The 21234-nt window shown below is 42.0% G+C and overlaps 1 protein-coding gene across 2 annotated transcripts in view; it reads left to right on the top strand.

The window, feature by feature from the left end:
- MORN1 (MORN repeat containing 1) overlaps nucleotides 1-20906 on the top strand; it is a 457770-nt gene extending 436864 nt beyond the window's left edge. Inside the window, exons 14-15 of one of the 2 annotated variants that reach the window (XM_089684351.1) lie at nucleotides 2118-2237; nucleotides 20698-20906. In XM_089684351.1, the coding sequence (XP_089540477.1) occupies nucleotides 2118-2237; nucleotides 20698-20849 (272 nt within the window). In that variant the 3' untranslated portion in view covers nucleotides 20850-20906. The remainder of the gene's footprint in view (nucleotides 1-2117; nucleotides 2238-20697) is intronic. The other variant, XM_089684352.1, reaches the window with a different exon arrangement.
- The last annotated feature ends 328 nt before the right edge of the window (nucleotides 20907-21234 follow it).

The following is a 21234-nucleotide window of genomic DNA, read 5'->3' on the forward strand; positions in this document are numbered from 1 at the left end:
ATCATGTAAACACACTGGCAGTACTTTCCTCACACTGTCACAGCATGAGGAAAGTACTGCCAATAACCTGCAAGGGTGAAAGGAAACATCTACACCTGTGATCAGCATCTTACCATGTGATCAGCTGTGTCCAATCACAGCTAATCATCATGTAAACACACTGGCAGAACCTGCAAGGGTGAAAGGAAACATCTACACATCTACACCTGTGATCAGCATCTTACCATGTGATCAGCTGTGTCCAATCACAGCTAATCATCATGTAAACACACTGGCAGAACCTGCAAGGGTGAAAGGAAACATCTACACATCTACACCTGTGATCAGCATCTTACTATGTGATCAGCTGTGTCCAATCACAGCTAATCATCATGTAAACACACTGGCAGTACTTTCCTCACACTGTCACAGCATGAGGAAAGTACTGCCAATAACCTGCAAGGGTGAAAGGAAACATCTACACCTGTGATCAGCATCTTACCATGTGATCAGCTGTGTCCAATCACAGCTAATCATCATGTAAACACACTGGCAGAACCTGCAAGGGTGAAAGGAAACATCTACACATCTACACCTGTGATCAGCATCTTACCATGTGATCAGCTGTGTCCAATCACAGCTAATCATCATGTAAACACACTGGCAGAACCTGCAAGGGTGAAAGGAAACATCTACACATCTACACCTGTGATCAGCATCTTACTATGTGATCAGCTGTGTCCAATCACAGCTAATCATCATGTAAACACACTGGCAGTACTTTCCTCACACTGTCACAGCGTGAGGAAAGTACTGCCGATAACCTGCAAGGGTGAAAGGAAACATCTACACTGATAATCACGGCACTATTTATCAGTCTCCACTGAGATTTTGTATTCTGACATCATGGAGACTTCCCTGCCGTCACAATACACTGATCACTGCTGATCGAGTGGCAAAAAGCAGTCAATCGGTAGATCGAATTCTGTACAACCACCCTCCCCATACATGGATCAAAAATTGGCTGGTCCCTGCTTAACTGGCCACATTTTGATCCATGTATGGCTGGCTTTAGGAAGTGCTGCTCTGGGCTTCAACGAAGTAGCGTCCTCCAGCAAGAAGAAACAGGAGCAATGCTGGAGACAATTTACAACACACACTAATTTTGGTAGAATAAATAATGATGTGTAATGTATGTTCTTTTGCTAAAGTACATTAATTGTTATCAAAGTTTAATTGTTAAAATTCCGCTTTAATGACAGATTCACTACCGTAGTTTGAGTCTCCTACAATCTACAACAGATTTAGCCATTCATGGTGATGGTCACAATTAACAGACCATTTGTGGAAAATAGGAGCTTTTTTCAAAGTTAAATACACTTGCTGAAGTAGCTCTCACATTATCACAAGCAGTTATCCGAACTGATGGCTGCTGGTCCCAAAAACTGTCAGTAGCTCATTCGAGGACTAGGTATTGGCAAAGAAGGGCTAAAATAGCTTTACTCTGCAGATAATCTGTATATTCATGGTTCCTTAACCTCCCTGGCGGTATGATTATTTCAGATTTTTGGTGCTGAAACCGGTACCATTATTTTGCATGGAAATATGTATGTGCCTGTAATTTTTAGGAATATCTCACTGAAATTGTCTGAACAAAAGTCTAGTAAACATTCCGGATGTGATAAAACTTGAAACATGAAATCATAAAATTATAATTTAATAAATAATCATAAAAAATAATAATATAATAATAAATTTAATTCAATAATATAATCAAACCAAAAACACTAAATTTGAAATATAGCGCCAAGTTCGCACATCGCTGAGCAAAGTCGCAGAATCGTTTTCAGTGTCTGATGACGAATTTCCCCACCAATCATTATCATTCAATTCTGCAAGTGGTTCTGATTTACTATCACTGTTCTCTAGCCGGTCTAAAACCGATTTTGACCTAAAGGGATGCTTTTTGGACGCCATGGACTTTTCTAAGTTTCCAGGCAGAAAGAACAGTCAAAATGCAGGCAGGGCCCAGGACAAAGCAGTAAGGACAAAATGTATGTGAAATGCTTTGAAACAGCAATGTTTTGCTATGTAATAATCGTTTACAAAAAAATTAAAACTTTCAATTTTGCCGCCAGTTCTGGCCCCCGTATCGCCCGACGTCACAGGGACCGGAACATGGAAGCTGGATGCCGGCATCGGCCAGAGGAGATGGCCGGGGACGCTGCAGGGGAAACATCGCGGGAGCGAAGGACAAGGTAGGCGCTGCAGGGAATCACTGAGCAACGCCGCATGGTAAGCCCGAGTGTATCTCGGGGTTACCGCTTGTGGTACTGAAACTTTACCCGAGCTACACTGGGGAATACCGCCAGGGAGGTTAATAGACATTTGCACGCTGGAAATTTTTGTTTTGGATGCATTCATTCTTTGAAGAATTTTGTTTCATCATATTCCTTCTGCTGAACGGATTTATTTCTTGGATTCATTTTGTATCTTCAGCATTTGTTTTGTATTTTCGGCATTCGTTTGGCATGTTTGTTGGTCCGGGTTAATCAAAAAAATATTGCAAATATATATTTCGGGTGGATATGATATTCATATATCAAAACTATTTGGAAGGATTCGATATTTTCAGACACAAAAGAATAATTAATGCAAAATCCGGAGGTCCCAACTTTTTTAATCCTAAGAATTGCATTATACTGTAGAATTGAATTGACTGACTGTGATCATTCAAATTCAATTTAAATCACAAATTTATTTGAATTTGAATTATCGAAAAAATGTGTAAATTGAATTCATTTTCCCATGGGCCTGAACTGCTATCGCATCACGTGAAATCAACCGAATGAAACAAATGCATTAATTTCCTTATAATTTTTTTCAGATTTGTTGAGATTCACATGCATCCGAATCTCTGAAAATCAAATTTTTGTTGGAAAGTCGATATGTTACGAAATGCACATGTCTATTCCTAAACACAAAACAAAAAGTCAGAATTAATCTTTGGCTTTAGTAAACTTGAGTTTATTAGCTAGGAGTTTATTCTCTTTTGGTGCCCTACTGAACAAAGTCCGTAAGTATGGTGTGTGCAGAAAGCAGCAAACTAATGGGTTTTATGTTTGTGACAGTTTCTTTAGAGTTTTTTTTTTACTGGTTAAGGAGCAGGGGTGTATCTTGTACAGCCTAAAGTCCTACACCTGTGTCAGTTTAGCAGGTGAGGTCCTGGTCTGTGTAGCAGAGCCACTGTTAGCAGCCCGTCCAGCACTGATTTTGTGTAACAGAATCAGTGCTTGTCAGAATTTCAACAAAGTTACATTGCAGTTAGCTGCACTTGTCAGAGGCAACTAATCACAATGTAGCAATGTTTTTGAGTCACTGGAGTAAGCCTGAAAGAGTAAAGTACAACTACGTGCTGCAGCATGTACAGTTTTCCCTTAGTCCCCCTGCAAAGTTCCACATGTACCTGTTTTTCCTGCCAGTGAAGTTCACCTAATGCAGCTTCCTGTGATGGTGTGGTAACAATACTGCGCTGCTCTTAAATTTAGGCCAAAGTTGCCAGCCTGGAGAAAATGAGTGCAACTGTACTTGCAAAGTGCACCATCTATTTGCTTTTAGTAAATCAACCCCATAGCTTCCTAATAAATACCAAGCATTCTAAAGTCTCCACTTCATGGGTTAGTTTGTAAGGGTAGATGGGTGGTACTACCTCCATGTTTCCCATTTACTTGTTGGGTAACTCTAGAGGCCTACCCTGGGGTGGGTTGTTCTGGGCTATGCTAGGCACCTGTAAAAGGATCATTCTGCTTTACACATTGCGGCAACTTTACTCTGTGCCGACTTCATCAATGCCCTGGGGCATGGCTGAGACCACTGTGGGGGAATACTCAACCTTAAAGAGGACCTCCACTCTTAGAGATGATCCTGCACTGTGTAAACTTGCACAATAACAGTCCTCCAGTTAACTATCGGGTTCCCGTGACAATGTACACCTTCACTGTCCACATCCACTTGTCCAGCATTTTCCACTACCTCTCCTGGTAGGAGAAGCGGGCCCTGACGTGCACTTAGCATAGGCTCTGTACATGCACTTAAGTTTGAGCTTCCATACCAGGATGGGAGCCTCTGAGGGACTGATCCTCTTCCGTTGTTATGGTATACAGACCACTGGCGGAAGGAATGCAAACAACATCTCCCTCACTGCTATAGGCCGTGGTCCTGCCTGTGACAGATTGCTTTACTGGCGCTGGGCTTCCGTTACCCTTGACTCAACTGACTACACACCAGGATGACTCTTAGTGTAGTGTCTTAATACCTCAGTGTCTAGTGACCTAAACTGTAATCCAAGTGTAAGATATGCAAGTTACATGCACTGCACCCCTTTAATAACTTCAGACCAGGCATGAAACAAAATTGAATTCTTTACTTAAGAAAATATGTTGAAGTCCACATGCATGAGAACATTTCTTCCCTACATCTCTAGACTCTAACTCCAGCTTGTGTGCTGCCCTGGATTAACCTGAAAAGATGTAGTTCATCAATGATGAAGCCCATGGTTAATGGCAATGTCCAGCAGCTGGTGTTTTCTGGGTGAATCCCCAAGTTCCTACATCATGGCAGCAAGGTTTCAGGCAGAAGCAGAACAAGAGATCAAACTCTTCTCCTCCTCCTCCTCCTCTTAAGGACCACTAACCCTTATTTACATTCCAGGATAAGTGGGTTGGACCCAAAAAAACCTGCCAAGAGGAAAACCTGCGATCTAAGGTTAACCCTATCTCTCCTGTCTGGAGCAGCATCTAGCTAGCTAAATTGCAGCCTGCTTACAAGCTCCTGTCTGATGTCTTCTAGTGGTAACATAGCAGGCCCATACTATGCCTATCATTTCCATCCAATGAATTTGAAGCTGCAAAGCAGAAATTACTATCCTGCCCCCTTTGCTATTCTCTGAGTCTAGCTATGTACACTGTACTTTATAGGAAATGTTTAATTGTACTGTGTTTTCATGGAGATACGTCTATGGAATTCAATTGTGTCTGTTAGAAATGATTCTGTAGACACAGCTGTGTCAGTTTCATCTAAGTTTTTTCTAAGCAGTCAGCATATTTTTTAAATTTACCAAGGAGAACACTTTATTACCATATAGGTAGTATATGCTATAGTCTGTATAAACCTGATAGCTTCGATGTGTTAATTTACAATATGTAATTTACACTAGTATCACGTGCAGATTTCTTCTACGTTGGAATTTGCAGCGTGTATAAAAGTCATTGAAGCACGCATGAAAACTGATGTCTCTGCAAGTGAAATCTGCACGTCAGTTTTTTTAAGTTTTTCTGCACGTATGGTGTGAATGAGACCTAAAACACATTCTCCTTTGCACTGGCATTCTTAGAATCAGACTACACTATTTTTAGCATAGACAGTCTCTACCATAAATCCACACCAAGACCAATGGTGTGCTGATTTTTCTCCTGAACAAAGACATTCTCCACCAAAATGATACAACACCAAGATCCCAGTATAGGAAGTCATTACATCCTCCCACTCCCACCTATATTCTGAACATTCTATGCTAAGTCTTTTACATCATCTGGCTAAGCAGTGCGCAAGTGGAGTTGTGAATCTGAGTTTGACGTAAACCAGCACTCACTTCCAGCAAATGAATTGAACATCAGATTTCATAACACATATCCAGCACTGCTTGCATGCACCTCCATTCACTTTTCACAGCACTTGGAAGTCTCCAAACCCAGGATGCTTTATGTTAAGTGGTAGCCATCAGTTTAGAAATGGGAACTCTGCTAGCCCCCTTCCAGCATCCCATGGTGCAATGTCCTGGGCCTTTCTGGCCAGCTAAGAGAGGAGGGGTGGAAATTTCAGATTACCAAACTTAGGAGTTGGTTATGCATACTATTTAAGCACTCAAGCTTGAGAGCTCCTGGGAGCGCTAGAAGAATTAATTGAACCAGAGGCACCCTGCTTTCAACTATTTCTATGTTCGGGGGCCTGTCTATAAAGTAGTGTTGCACTGAATCGGGTTTGAAACCTTTTAGTCATCTTTTTCTTTTTGTTAAATCCACCCACCACTTTCCCATGAAATTTCAAAAGAGCAATATGCAGACAAAAACAGAGAACAGGCTTTTAAAAGTTAAAAAGTCTTGAATTTGTGCCCAAAGTGGTGTGCAAAACTGGCAAACTGGAACAAAAGAGGCCAAACAGGATAAAATTGCTGATCTTATACAAAAGAAAAGGGAGAAACTTGTGTTGCAAGCAATTATGCCACTGTTATACTGCCATATTAATCCTGCAAGCTGTTTTCTCAAAATCCAGTTTTACAGCTTTATAAATATTGAAAATTTCAATAAAATACATGAAAATTGGTTTAAAAAGTGCTGAAGTGATGAATGGGAATATTGAGCTTGACCTTCAAACAACCTTTTATAAGTAGGTAGAACTATTAAATAGAAAAAAAAAAATCACAGAACAAAATATCAGACTAACTTTTTAAAGCCTTTATGAACATGCCCCTTTATTTTACTCGTTGGGGTAACTTCAAACTTTTACATGCTGTCTGTATATCGTGGTGCTTTGAAGCTGGATTCACACTTGTGCACTGTAGTAATTCATATGTTACCATAATACACAGCAATGTGCATTATTTTTGTTGGTGCATTGCAATGCCATTCATTCTGTGAATTAAACCCAGAACCCTACATTTACTATATCTGGTCTCCCACAGTACAGAGAACATGGAAATTATTTTTGTAGATATAAACATCTAATTAGCTTTTCTCATCAGCAGTTAGAGCAGTCTTGTGACTTCTATCAGTGTCCAGCAGAGCACAGGTTACAGCTTGTAGGAGTTTTCTTTCTGTTCTAGGAGGATGCAGAACCCATGACCTCTGTCTGGACAGTGCTAATTGGTCCTGTACTGATCAAATGAACTCTCCCAAGAAAAAAAAAACCTTTAAAGCAATGTACACCAATCTGAGCATGTGCAGTGTGTCTCCACATGATATGTCTTAACAGGAGATAAGAGGGGGGGGCACTGGAAGAAGGGGAGGATCAAAGAAGTCAGGATCAAACAGTATTTTTACACAATGTAGAGGATTAACCCCTTAGGTTTCTCTGTTAGTATATCAAGCATGCTTTACTGCATAAACAGACTGATTTTACTGTGGTGGGTTTAGTAACACTTTAATGGCACCTCAATTCAATTTTAGAACGTACCTGTATTGTAGTTGCACAACTAAGCAAGGTAATGCACAACTAGGCATTGTGGTGAGCTATGATATCATTCATTTTAAAATTGACATTTACTGTTTTGCTGGGGTTTCAGTCAGGAACCTTCCCCGAATCTGCACAACCTTCTTCTGGGTTGGGACATATGTGGCTCAGCCTCCCCTCCCTCCCACTGTTGCACCAACAATCCTCTGGGATATTTTTGTGCTCCTTGCTGTCTTCAAAGATGAGCACAGATGGCATTAACCCTTTCCTGCTCTGAAGTATTATTGACATTGCCCCTAGGTAAGATCACTCACACCTATACCATGACACACAAGGGGTGGCCCTAGTCTGTTTACTTAACAGCTCAGTGGGAGGAGGGTATTCAGAATTTCATCTAAAGTCCTCATGCCTAAAAGTATGGACTGCTGCTCCCAGCCTGTCATTTCCCTTTTCAGGGTGATGCCTTAACCGCTTCTGGAGTGGCCCCTCTCCTTGTTTATCAAGGGAGGAATTTTCTGCTTCCATATCTGAATTTCTGGGTGAGCATTCAGCATTGTTGGAGACCTCTTCCTAGAGGCTGAGACATTTTTGGAGTCCTTTAGTGGTGGCTGTTGTCACAGAAATTATGGATGATCAGTTTTGTACTTTGTCTGGTTCTGAGGACTCAGATCAAGGAAATTTTGAGTTCCCTGAGTACTGACATATCTCCAAAATTTCAGGACACCATTTTAGTACTTACTGATGCAGTGCGTACATGCTTTGACTCAATTTTACAGCCTGTCTCGTACAGTGACTGGTCTAAGCATTTCCTCTCTCCACAAGAACTTAACTGTGCATTTTGAGGATATCCTGATGTTCAAAGACCCTGTGGATAAATTACATAGTTACATAGTTAGTATGGCTGAAAAAAGACAAAAGTCCATCCACATCAACCATTAAAAAAAAAAAAAAAAAAAGCTTTTGCTCATTTTAGAAACCGCAGCTTGGCATTGCATGCCATTATTAAGCTTGTGATCTACCAGAACTCCCAGATCCTTCTCCACCAATGATTCCCCCCCATAAATGACTGGAAGCACTATCTAAACCCTTGTTCTCCCATGCAGGCCTTGCAATGCAACCTGCTGTTGGGACCATATCATTTTGCCAAACTCTGACTGCCTGGTTCAGGGTCATGTCTTGGGATCCTGGTTCTATACTAAGGGATCCTTGTGTTCTTTACCATTTGAACTTCTGTCCACGACCTAACACTATCAAGTCAACTCTCTCACAGATATGACCCACCAAAATATATAAAATGGGCCTCCTGCCTCTGTGAATGCGGAGGACCCTTTGGCTTAAAATGTATTTACATTTTTGCAGCCAAATTGGGGTAATACCTACATTATGATTGTTATATGTTCCCTTTCACAAAATATTTAAAAATTGCAGCTTACCTTTTCTACATGTTCTATTCTGAACCTTATATCAATAAAAAATCCTACATTGTGCTTTTTTCTCTGAGGGAGCTGGGCGGCGGCTGTGTTTGCCATAATTAACCCTGTCTGTACTTTGCAGGCAGATGTTCATTATCAATTGAAACTAGATTTGAACACTGTCTGTCCTAGGAAAGGCCTAAAGGTGTAAGGGCTAGGCATTATGCATTGGGACAGACTAACATTGTTCAAAAAACCTTGCAGTCAGCCATGACACCTTCTGCTGAGAAACATCAAAAAGTTGAGAAGCATTCAAAAAAAAAGAGAAAAAAGTGTGTGTGTGTATGTCTGTCCGTGTGAATGGGAACACAAATTTGACCCCAAAGTACAAATACACTTTAAGTGTTGGTCTTCAGAACTTCACTGCAAGAAGGGGTCTCTTGAGGATGCCAGGATGCCATTGGCTGGGGTATGCATTTTCAGGGAATTCCTGGATACCCTTGTCATGGAAATCATGTGGAGGAGAAGTACTTATTTGCTTCAGAAAAAGTGGACAAAAAGTCTTACAGCTAAAGTCCCTGCTCCTGAAACACCAAATAGCTTCTTTCATTTTCCTCAATTTTCAAGGTCCAAGGCCAAGCCTGAAACCTAGTTCTGCCATAAGCCCTGGATTCCCAAACCCATGAAGTTCAGAGACAAGTCCTCCTCACTATGATGAATTGTTATCTGGTCCCAAGAAATTTCAGACACTTGTCTCCGGGGGCTACACACTAAAATTTTGGTCATTGACTCATGCCCGCTTCATGTTATCAAACTTGGCAATGGCACTGCAAAGATTTGGGGACCTCCATGCTGCTCTGGAGCAGCTCCTGTCCCAGGGGCTCATAACCATGGTCCCAAAGAGAGGAAGGATCTAGAATTTGTATCCCAATCTTTTTACTGCCTGAAAGTGAAAGGAGGCATTCACCTTTACTAGGTCTAAAGATTCTCAACAGACATATTTGAGTGAAAAACATTTGTATGGAATGCTTCCCTCCACCCAAGAGATGTTATGTCCTTTGTGGACATTAAGGATGAATACTTGCACATCTCTATTTTTCCCAGGCATCAATGCTACCTGTGTTTTTTGCTGTGGGCATGCAACATTCCTAATCTGTGGCCCTTCTCTTTGGCTTGACTACTGCACCTTTGATTTTCACCATAGTGCTAGCCCTGTTTCAGTCTCAGGGCATCCCAATTGGGAGATATTTGGACCACCTTTTTCTCAAACAACAATTGGAGCAAGTCCTGTCAGCTAATGTTCAATGGACTGTGTAGAACCTATAGAGCATGGGTGTCAAACTGGCGGCCCTCCACCTGTTGCCAAACTACATGTCCCACAAGGCATTGCAAGATTGACAGTTACAAGCATGACTCCGAAAGGCCACCAGTTTGACACCTCTGCTATAGAGGCTCGGGTGGATCCTAAATAGCCAAAAGCTGCAACCATCTCATTGCTTGGAGTATCTGGGACTGTTCTAGGATATAGCCTTGTCCAAGATTTTCCTTTCACAGAACAATCTCCAGAGACTCTACAGTTCAGGAGGACACCAACCGTCTGCTTTTGTGTGAGGGTTTTGGGCTTGATGATGACCTCCTTTGAGGTTGTCCCAAATGCCCAATATCATCTTAGACTGTTGCAGTTCAACATTCTGCCAATGTTGGACAAGCAGGCTCAGTCTTTAGACCGCTGCATCTGCCTTACCCCCAGGGTTGGTGGATCATGAGTCTGGTGCTGAAAACTAGGCTTTCTTTATAGCTTTGCTTTGCCAGTGTCCAGTTCTCCCTAAAGTGGTGGTATAACTTAATGTTCCAGAATACTATTCTGTGTCCCATAATGTACTAATGTACTCCAAGAATAGTATTTTACAGGTGAGACAAAATCCTATTTTTAAGGTTTTGTGTAGATCAGAGGATTATTAAAACCTGTTGAATTATTACTGCTGTCTATTACCTAATTAGAGAGATTTCCCCTCATGGAAGTTCTAGAATTCTCAAGCAGCTGTCAGATTTTTAAAGCTGTTTGTGTCCCCGTTTTTCACTGACACCTCCCACAATACTATCCTGGCTGATTCCTTTTAAAGATGGAATTACCCTTTAACATTTGTAATCATCTTTAAAAAAAACATTTTTATCTAACCACTAAAAAAGCCACCAAAAAGGTGGCTTGTTTGTGACAACAGCTGAGAAAGCTGCATTGCGACTCCGCAGAATTACTTGCAAATTGAAACTGTAAATAAATGCAAAGTTACCGTTGTGTACTGCAATTCACTCCCTTAGAGGCACATTTGTATTTACATAAGATGCTGCAAAGATGGCGCCCATTGTGCTGGAGTGAATTGATTCAGGTAATTGAAAACATTTTGTTTAGTAATAAGCAAAATATAAACACTAGAGATTCAGGGTGCACATGAGATTCTTCTATGCTAATAACGAACCCTGTTTGCTCTGCTCTTAATATAGTGTGATTAGTGCTGATTAGCATTAATAGAGAGGCTTCTTCTACCTCTCCTAATCACAGGTGTTTGATTAGCATTGTGCTTACATATCAGGGACAGCTGTCTTCTCATTACTTATGCCTCTTGTAGAATGGGCCAATTACAGAGTTTGGTACTGCCGCACCCCTTCCTAGCTATTTATTCTAATTTAGCGCTTATTAAATCTGCTGCATGAAAGGAATGGTGTGCTGAATGCCAAATGCTTCTACACTGTGTTTGTGAACCAAGGGGCTGATGTAGACAAACTAATGTGACCGTAGAGCTGTTTCCTCTAGCAACCAGTTGGCTTTTGTAATTTAGAGGATGACACCTGGTTGTTTGCTGAGAATCAGCTCTAATTTGAATTCAGTTGTTATAGATTAGCTCATAAAATGGCTCTGATAAGATGAGATTTAAAATGGTAGTCATGCTGAAGATGAAATATATAAGAAGGAGAACAGTTTTTTTAGCACTTGAGCTAACCTAAAGCCCCAGCAAAGTAAATTGGCAACTCATTGGACAGGGACATGTCTGAAACTTAAAGGAACCATGCTTTACCTGCTGAGGGATGGATAAAGGACAGTGTGTAATATTTTTTAAATATTTTGTTTTGTTATAGTCAGGACTAAAAATAAATTTAAAAAATGTTTTTTTTTCAGATGTTTTTCAAATTTCCCCTTACCTCTTGTTGTGCAAAGCCTGTCATTTCAGAACTCTGTAGCTCACGCAGAAATGTACACACACACACAAGTGCAAAGCAGTGATGCAGACAAGTGTCAGGGCTCCGGGTATGACCAGAGGTGTGTGGACTGACACAGGGAAACACAGGCTTCAGATATAGTATAAACAATATAATTTATTTAAGACTAAAGAATACATAAACGCAGTGCAAGACTAAACATAAACACAGTGCAAACAAACCAAACCAAAACCCCCAACAGATAACAAAAGAACAATACTAAGCGTAGTCGGGCAGGCCGGGTCAGGAACAATCAGGCAGACAAGGTACCAAAGGAGCAGACTGGAAAGTGGTCAGGAATAGCAGAGGTCAGGACAGGCAGAGTTCAGGGATCAAGGAGGATCAGACAGGAAGCAGACAGGATGCAGGTACAGGGGCTCTTGGGAAACATACACCAAGGCCCTGATTGCAAGTCTGGCCATTCCTTATATGCACCTCCTGCAATCAGCGTCAGGTGTTTTGGCTGACTGCAGGAGTGAGCCTCTGGTTGCTGAGAGCACCCGCTGGCCAGTCCTGGTACTGCAACCCACAAGGCAGGTGAGTCCCACCACTATTGGCGAGTCCATTCCTGACACAAGTGACCTCTTTTCCTTCCATCCCTCTCTTTTCATACAGCTCTATCTAAGGTTTCCATGATGGACATTGTACCTGAAAGGATGCTCTCTATAGATAAGTCATAGAGATTGGTGACATTTTTGTGTTGCATTAACTGTTCATTTGTAAAACAAGATTGTATGCTTTTAGTAAAAAAAACCCCATAAAATATCAATTTAAAAATGTATACAATAACTACAGCAACATTATACTCAAAACCATTATAGTTTCTCTTTAATTTTGTCTGCTCCTCTCTGAAACCTGGAAAACCTCTGAGCACCCTATATGCCAAAGGTTAGTAGACACCTGACAATCACACCTATATGAGTTTGCTGTACTTTCCAAAAACCATCTAAACCCGTGCTCATCAATATTGAATTGACTCCTCTTGGAGATTATAATGCATGCTTCTGGAAGGCTTTCTCTGAGATTTTGTAGTGTGTATGGGGGAATTTGTGCTCACTGAGCAAAAAAAAGCCTTGTTGAGATCAGGTACTTATCTTGGATAAGAAGACCTGGCTCACAACTAGCATTACTATTTATTCCACAGGTGTTCAATAGGGTTAAGATCAGGGCTGTGTGCAGGCCACTCAAGTTCATCCACACCAAACTCATCACACCATGTCTTGATGGAGCTGGCTTTGTGCACTAAAGCACAGTCATGCTGTTACAGGACCTTCCCTAAATTGTTCCTACATGGTTGGAAGCATATAATCAAAACATCTTTGTATGCTGTAGCATTACCAGTTCCCTTCACTGGAAACATCTGTACTCAATAATTTGGAGGTGTATCCACATACTTTTTGCCTTAGAGCATAGGTATGGTGGTCAGGTTTCTACAAACGGTTGGCCATATAGTGTACCTCTCAAAACACAAGCGCCAATCTGAATACATATATGAGCAGTGCTTATGTTCATAGGATGTCTCCTTGCACCATCTGGAGAGCCAATACTTTCCCTGATACTCTTGGAATCACTGAATTTCTCTTCCCACACCGTGCAAACATGCTGAGTGAAAGAGATGACTTACATTGCTGGTGTTTACTCTAGCTGAGAGGCTATTATAATAATAATAATTATTATTATTATACAGGATTTATAAAGCGAGAACAGTTTATACAATGAATTATAACATAAGGGCAGACAGTATAATTACAATACAATTTAATACAGGAGGGATCAGAGGGCCCTGCTCATTAGAGCTTACAATGTAAGCGGGAGAGTCAAAAGATACAATAGGTAATAACTGTGGGGGGTGGGCTGATGGAGAAAATACATGTACAATTGGTTAGGTGGGGGCAGGATAGGCCTCTCTGAAGACATGAGTTTTCAGTGATTGTCTAAAAGTGGACAGAGTAGTCAGACACATTGGGGGAGGTCCAGAGGATGGAAGCAGCTCTGGTGAAGTCCTGGAGGCAAGCATGGGAGGAGGTGACAAGGGAACTAGAGAGCAGGAGGAACAAAAAGACTGATTTAGTTGGTATTTTGAGACAAGGTTAGTGATGTAGCTGGGGGTTGAGTTGTGGATGACTTTTTAAGTTGTTGTAAGTATCTTGAATTTAATTGAATTTAATTTGTAGAGTGTGCGGAAGTCAGTGGAGGGATTGGCAGAGAGGGGTGACAGACACTGAACGGTTGGTAAGGTGGAAGAGCCTGGCAGCAGCATTCATGATGGACTGAATGGGGAATAGCCTTTGTAAAGGTAAGCCAGTAAGGACGAAGTTGCAGTAGTCGAGGCAGGAGATAACCAGGGAGCGAGTTAGAAGCTTTATGGTGTCATTGGTTTGGAAGGGGAATATCTTGGAGCGGTTGAGGTGGCAAACTTTGGACAGGGATTGGATGTGGGGCCGAAAGGATAGTTCAGAGTCCAGGATCACACCTAGAACCTTGGTATGCGGTGACAGGTTGAAGGTTGAGTCTTTGCTTTTGACAGAGGGGGCACGTAGGGGAGTAAATATTATGAGCTCGGTTTTTGATTGATTGAGAATGATTTTGGTGTGACATCCAGACTGATATGTCTGTTAGTAGATTAATGATATGTGAGAAGACTGATGGAGTGAGCTGAGGGGGTAGAGAGATAGATTTGGGTGTCATCAGCATAGAAATGGTATTGAAAGCCATGGGAGGCAATCAACTGACCCAGGGAGGAGGTGTACATTGAGAATAGAAGAGGTCCAAGAACAGAACCTTGAGGAACCCCAACTGAGAAAGGAAGAGGAGAGGAGGAAGTAGAATTGTAAGTGACACTGAAGGTGTCATGAGATAGGTAGGATGAGAACCAGCGAAGGGTACATTTGCGAAGACCAAAGGAGTAGAGTTTTTTAAATAGGAGGAAGTGGTCCACTGTGCAAAGGCAGCAGAGAGGTCCAGGAGTAGGAGTACAGAATAGTGTCCATAGGTTTTAGCCATTAGTAGATCGTTTATGAGTTTAAGGAGTTTAAGAAAGCAGTTTCCATGGAGTGTTGAGGGCAAAATCCGGACTGAAGGGGATCAAAAAGGTTGTTTTCAGTGAGATGGTCACTCAGTTGGTTGCACACCAGGTGTTCAAGGAGATTGGAGGAAAAGGGGAGTAAGGAGATGGGTTGTAGGTTGTTAAGATTGGTGGGGTCGAGTGAGGGCTTTTTAAGTATGAGGGTGACTAAGTGCATGTTTTAGAGAGTTGGGGAAGATGCCATGTGAGTTGGAGAATGTAGGATAGAGCCAGAGGGTGACCGTAGCATTTGTGACGGAACAGGGTCCAGGGGGCAGGTGGTTAGGTAGAGAAAAGTTTAGCAACCTAATTTATAGTAGTGGGGTTAAATACGGGAAGTAGTGATTGTATCTGTGGACATGAAGTGTCAGGTGTGAGAGGTATCTGGAGATCATTTTACAAATTGCATCAATCTTCTTTTTGAAGTAATTGGCGATCTCCTGGATGATAAGTGAGTTAATGGGTGGAGGCAGTGGAGGTTGAAGAAGGGAGTTGAAGGTAGAGAAGAGTTGACGGAGACTGGATGGGAAAGTGTTAATGAGAGTGATGAAATACAGTAGGTCTGCTTTGCAGTGAGGAGGCAGGAACAGTATTTCTGGAGAGCAAATTTATATAGGTTGAAGTCTTTCTGAGACTTAGTCTTATGCCATGGGCGCTGAAGAGCATGGCTACAGTTTTTGAGACTTTTGGTGTCATCTGTTTGCCAAGGTTGTAGTGGTTGGGGCCTTATTGTGTGTGTAGTGAGGGGGGCTAGCTTGTCTAGGGAGGGTGACAGTGAGCTGTTGTAGACAGAAGTGGCTAGATTGGGGCAGGACAGGGATCAGATTTTGTCATGGAGGTGGTTATTAGCATGGTAGAGAAGAGAAGAGAAGGGTTGAGGTTGTGAAGTTTTCTACGGGTACCTGCTAGGCGGTTGGAGGGAGAGGAGGTGGAAGTCAGGGAGAGATTTAAACTAATAAGGTGGTGATCAGAGAGTGGCAGAGGATTGGTGGAGAGGTTGCACGGACTGTATAGATAGGAGAATACAAGGTTAAGGGTGTTGCCATCCATCAGAGTGAGTAGAAGCCTGTATTCATTGCTTCAGGTCAAAAGAGGAGGCTAGACTAACAAGTTTAATAGCAGGAGTATTGACATTAACAGGGATGTTAAAGTCATGATTGTGGGGATTTCAGAAGAGAGAAAATAGGGTAACCAGACAGAGAAGTCATCAAGGAAGGTTGATACGGGTCCAGGGGGCTGGTAGATCACAGCAATTCTTAGAGAAATGAGAGAAAATAGACAAATACAATGTGCCTCAAAAGAGGAGAGTGTTAGAGAGGGAGGTGGGTGAAGTATCTGATAGGTGTTCTGTGGGGCTAGAAGGATTCCTACTCTACCTCCCTTCTGCCCTTGAATGAGTCCAGAAAAGGCTACCATGGGAGAGGGAAGCAGGGAAAGCAGTGTCAGATTGGAGAAAGTCAGGTTTCGGTAATGGCAAATAGGTTAAAGGAATTTGTGATAAAGAGGTTGTGGAGAGAGGTGAATTTGTTAAAGACAGAGCAAGCATTCCAAAGGGCAAAGGAAAAAGGGAGGCTGGTTTTGGGAAAAAGAGGAATGGAGAATAAGTTCTGTGGATTATGGTTGCTTCCAGAGGGAGTGGGGTGATGGGAGCACTGGGCACAGTTAAATAAAGGAGGCCTGGGGTTTGGGGATATTTCTCCAGAGGTTATAAGAAGCAGAAGGGCGAGGGAGGTAATATGGAAGTGCAATTTATATAGATGGGACATGCCTTAGTGTCCTGGAGGTTTTATTAGCATGTGGATTTAGAATTAGCAGGAGTTAGTGAGTGCAGTAATAGGGAGAGGACAGAAGGAAGGGTGATGTATATAGATTGTGGGGTGGAGAAGAGGGGTGAAGGAAAGAGAGTTTAAGTAGAAAGGACACAACTGTCAGAAGGAGTGGTAGAAAGCGCGTGCTACAGAGTGGAAGGAGAGCTGAATAGAGAGACGGTCACCTGAAGCCTATCTGGTGCCTTTCAATGCAGTTTGCTATGTATGTTCGTTTTGTGCAATCGCTGAAGTGCAGAGCCTGAAGTGCATATCACTTGTATAAAGATTCACTTCTAGAAAGAATCACTAAAAGAAAGAACCCCAGCAATGTTCCCCCTGGCAAAGTGCTCATGTACCAAAGTAGCTAAAACCAGTCTAAACCAGAGAGGTTTCCCAAACACCTGGGAATCTACCCCCAATATACAAGACAAGAAGTTCTAAAGGGAACCTGCCAACCCTTTACATCTCTTACTTTTTTCACCTCCCACTGTTATGCCCTAGGCTGCTATGCTGAGCATCCTCACTCTTGCTCCAGTTATTATAAATCAACTTCACACTATGTATAGCTGAAGCCAAAAAACTAAATTTGTATTATAAATGGATCTGAAAGAACTGCCTGGGTTGCATAATCAAAGCAACCAAATAAATATTTCAAGAACATAAACAGGGGAAGCCAGTTGCTATAACACAAGACACGTTTCTTCCAGGCACAACTGCAACACAATTATTCAAGACTGTCTTTCTTTCCCAATATTGCAACCTAATCATAAAGAATAGCAAGTAACCCTAAAAAACATACAATTCCGAGCATGGTAGACAATACAAGTAAATGCAGCAACTGATTTATTAGCTTTAGAGTGCTGTAAAAAATAGTTTTTGGGAGAGTGAGGTGTTATAGCCCCTATAATAAAGAAAACTGGAGAAAGAACTGTTCAAGCTACAAGTTTCTCTCTGCAGCCCCCTCACCCTTCTCAGCACTTTTTCTGAACTCCATTGCAAATCAAATTGAATGCTCCTACGGGGATGAGTGATTAATGGAACATGGTGTTGTTTGCTCTTCTTAAAAATCAATTGTCGAAAGGTAAAAAGTGGTCCAGAGGGCTAATAACCATTTCAATATTGAGTGCAGAATGCACAGCCACCTTTCAAATTGGAAACCTAAACTTCATGGCATGCCCAGTCCTATTAAAGGAGCAGTGTTAAAAGTTGGATTCCCTTTGATTTCCACTAGGATTCCTAATTCAGAAGCAACTTCACACCGTACATCCGTAATATGATAGCATGTAATGACACAAATGAGGTGGGGATTCTTGCCTCATATCCGCCTTCAGTGGTAAAAATGGAATCCCATTGCTTCCCAGTGGGATTCCTATTTCAGAGGTAGCTGCACACTCTGCATTCAATAGTGAGCTGGTAGAGGGCAATTTGGACAAATTCACTGAGTGAATCATGTTCACTAGTGAAATGAATTGCTGCTTCCTAGCAAACTGTCTAGATCAGGGGTAGGCAGCCTTTTTAAAGGTGGAGATCTACCTGATCTAGACAGTTTGCTAGGGCTCCTGCCCTTCATCGCCCGTCCAGAGATGTGTAGCCTCCTGCTCTCTGCTCTGCTGTGAGGATGGATGAGTGCAGGAGAGGAGACGGGGGAAGAACTGGCACCGAAGCAGTGGGGGTCAGCAAAGCAAGTGTTCATGAGCTACGCAGTCAATGGGTAGATCAGGATCAACCCCCGCTGTAGATATTCTACTAGTTCTCACTTACACAAATGAATTCACCCATTCTTATTCTCCAACAGCCTTACCCCTTTCTACAAATATTGTAGCACAATACATACTATAATGTGTGCACTACTATGATCATGCCTTAAAGAAAGTGTGAGAAGGGTTAAGTGTCATTCAGGGTTTTACCCAAATAAGTTAAGGTGCACCAGGGTGCTTGTGGCATGCGTAGGAAATTGGATTTTCAGTTTCCTCAAAGATTGGTAAAAACCTGGGTCCTGCGGTCTGAAGGCTTTGTAGAGACTTCGGAGGGATGAAGTCTTCAATCATGGGTCCAGGTTTTGCAGACAATCAGCTCACTGTTTGTGTAGATGTATGCTGGGCATTCTTCCTAAGAGTCTGTGAGGCTGCAAGGGAACAGCCTGAGGTGTGCATGTCTACAAAGTCTAAGCCTGGAGAGCCAGAGAAGTAGTGTTGCATGATTAAGTCAGGGGCTGAAAAGGAAGCATTTTGGTATACAATATACTGTTCATTTGATACAGTGGGGCAAAAAAGTATTTAGTCAGCCACCAATTGTGCAAGTTCTCCCACTTAAAAAGATGAGAGAGGCCTGTAATTGGCATCATAGGTAGACCTCAACTATGAGAGACAAAATGAGAAAAAAAATCCAGACAATCACATTGGCTAATTTGGAAAGAATTTATTTGCAAATTATGGTGGAAAATAAGTATTTGGTCACCTACAAACAAGCAAGATTTCTGGCCCTCACAGACCTGTACCTTCTTCTTTAAGAGGCTCCTCTGTCCTGCACTCATTACCTGTATCAATGGCACCTGTTTGAACTTGTTAGCAGTATAAAAGACACCTCTCCACAACCTCAAACAGTCACACTCCAAACTCCACTATGGTGAAGACCAAAGAGCCGTCGAAGGACACCAGAAACAAAATTGTAGACCTGCACCAGGCTGGGAAGACTGAATCTGCAAAAGGCAAGCAGCTTGGTGTGAACAAATCAACTGTGGGAGCAATAATTAGAAAATGAAAGACATACAAGACCACTGATAATCTCCCTCGATCTGGGGCTCCACACAAGATCTCACCCTGTGGGGTCAAAATGATCACAAGAACGGTGAGCAAAAATCCCAGGACCACACGGGGGGACCTAGTGAATGACCTGCAGAGAGCTGGGACCAACGTAACAAAGGCTACCATCAGTAACACACTACACCGCCAGGGACTCAGATCCTGCAGTGCCAGACATGTCCCCCTGCTTAAGCCAGTACATGTCCGGGCCCGTCTGAAGTTTGCTAGAGAGCATTTGGATGATCCAGAAGAGGATTGGGAGAATGTCATATGGTCAGATGAAACTAAAATATAACTGTTTGGTAGAAACACAACTCATCTTGTTTGGAGGAGAGAGAATGCTGAGTTGCATCCAAAGAACACCATACCTACTGTGAAGCATGGGGGTGGCAACATCATGCTTTGGGGCTGTTTCTCCGCAAAGGGACCAGGACAACTGAGCCATGTACAGGACAGAATGAATGGGGCCATGTATCGTGAGATTTTGAGTGCAAACATCCTTCCATCAGCAAGGGCATTGAAGATGAAACGTGGCTGGGTCTTCCAACATGACAATGATCCCAAACATACCACCCGAGCAACAAAGGAGTGGCTTCGTAAGAAGCATTTCAAGGTCCTGGAGTGGCCTAGCCAGTCTCCAGATCTCAACCCCATAGAAAACCTTTGGAGGGAGTTGAAAGTCCGTGTTGCCCAGCGACAGCCCCAAAACATCACTGCTCTAGAGGAGATCTGCATGGAGGAATGGGCCAACATACCAGCAACAGTGTGTGCCAACCTTGTGAAGACTTACAGGAAACGTTTGACCTCTGTCATTGCCAACAAAGGATATATAACAAAGTATTGAGATGAACTTTTGATATTGACCAAATACTTATTTTCCACCATAATTTGCAAATAAATTCTTTCCAAATTAGCCAATGTGATTGTCTGGATTTTTTTTCTCATTTTGTCTCTCATAGTTGAGATCTACCTATGATGCCAATTACAGGCCTCTCTCATCTTTTTAAGTGGGAGAACTTGCACAATTGGTGGCTGACTAAATACTTTTTTGCCCCACTGTATATAATGTAATATATTACATTGTTCTTGGTTTTAGATACAATTTATAGATGCACTTCCAGTTCAAGTTCTTGATTTTTCTTTTTCTCTAGGAGAATATGTGATCATGGTTGAAGACATCACCAGTCCACCATTCCTGGGTCACACCCTCCAAACAGCTTTCAAACTTGTCAGACTTATTCCTGATAATGGCAAAATGAAGAATAATCGAAAGTCAGATATGCTAACTGTTCCTAACTTGTGAATTAGTCTTTTGTTTTACTTTGGTTATATTTACTGTAAATAAATGCATTTGAATAAACATTTGTTATAAATTTTATTTCAATTTTTATTGTCAAACGTGCACATCTCATAATGTCTGTAATATCTGAATAAGCCTAAGGCCTCTTTCAAATTGCTGCGCTGCAGTGTGGCCTTTGCGTGGGTGCAGCACGGGTGTGCCTACAGTTTTTGTGTGGGTTGCCCATAGATTTTCTATTATGTCCCACGGTTTTGCCATGTTTTCTAAAAGTACCCAAAAAGTCCTGCCACAGGCAGATCGAAATTCAGACGGTTCAGCAGTGACTGGACAAAGTTTGATCCATTTACTGCACCTGCTGATCAGTGTATTCTGATAGTCAAGAGTCTCT

This window comes from Staurois parvus, unplaced genomic scaffold, assembly GCF_062004578.1.
Source record: "Staurois parvus isolate SC_StPar_1 unplaced genomic scaffold, SC_StPar_1.0 ptg000346l, whole genome shotgun sequence".
NCBI classification, from domain to species: Eukaryota; Metazoa; Chordata; class Amphibia; order Anura; family Ranidae; genus Staurois; species Staurois parvus.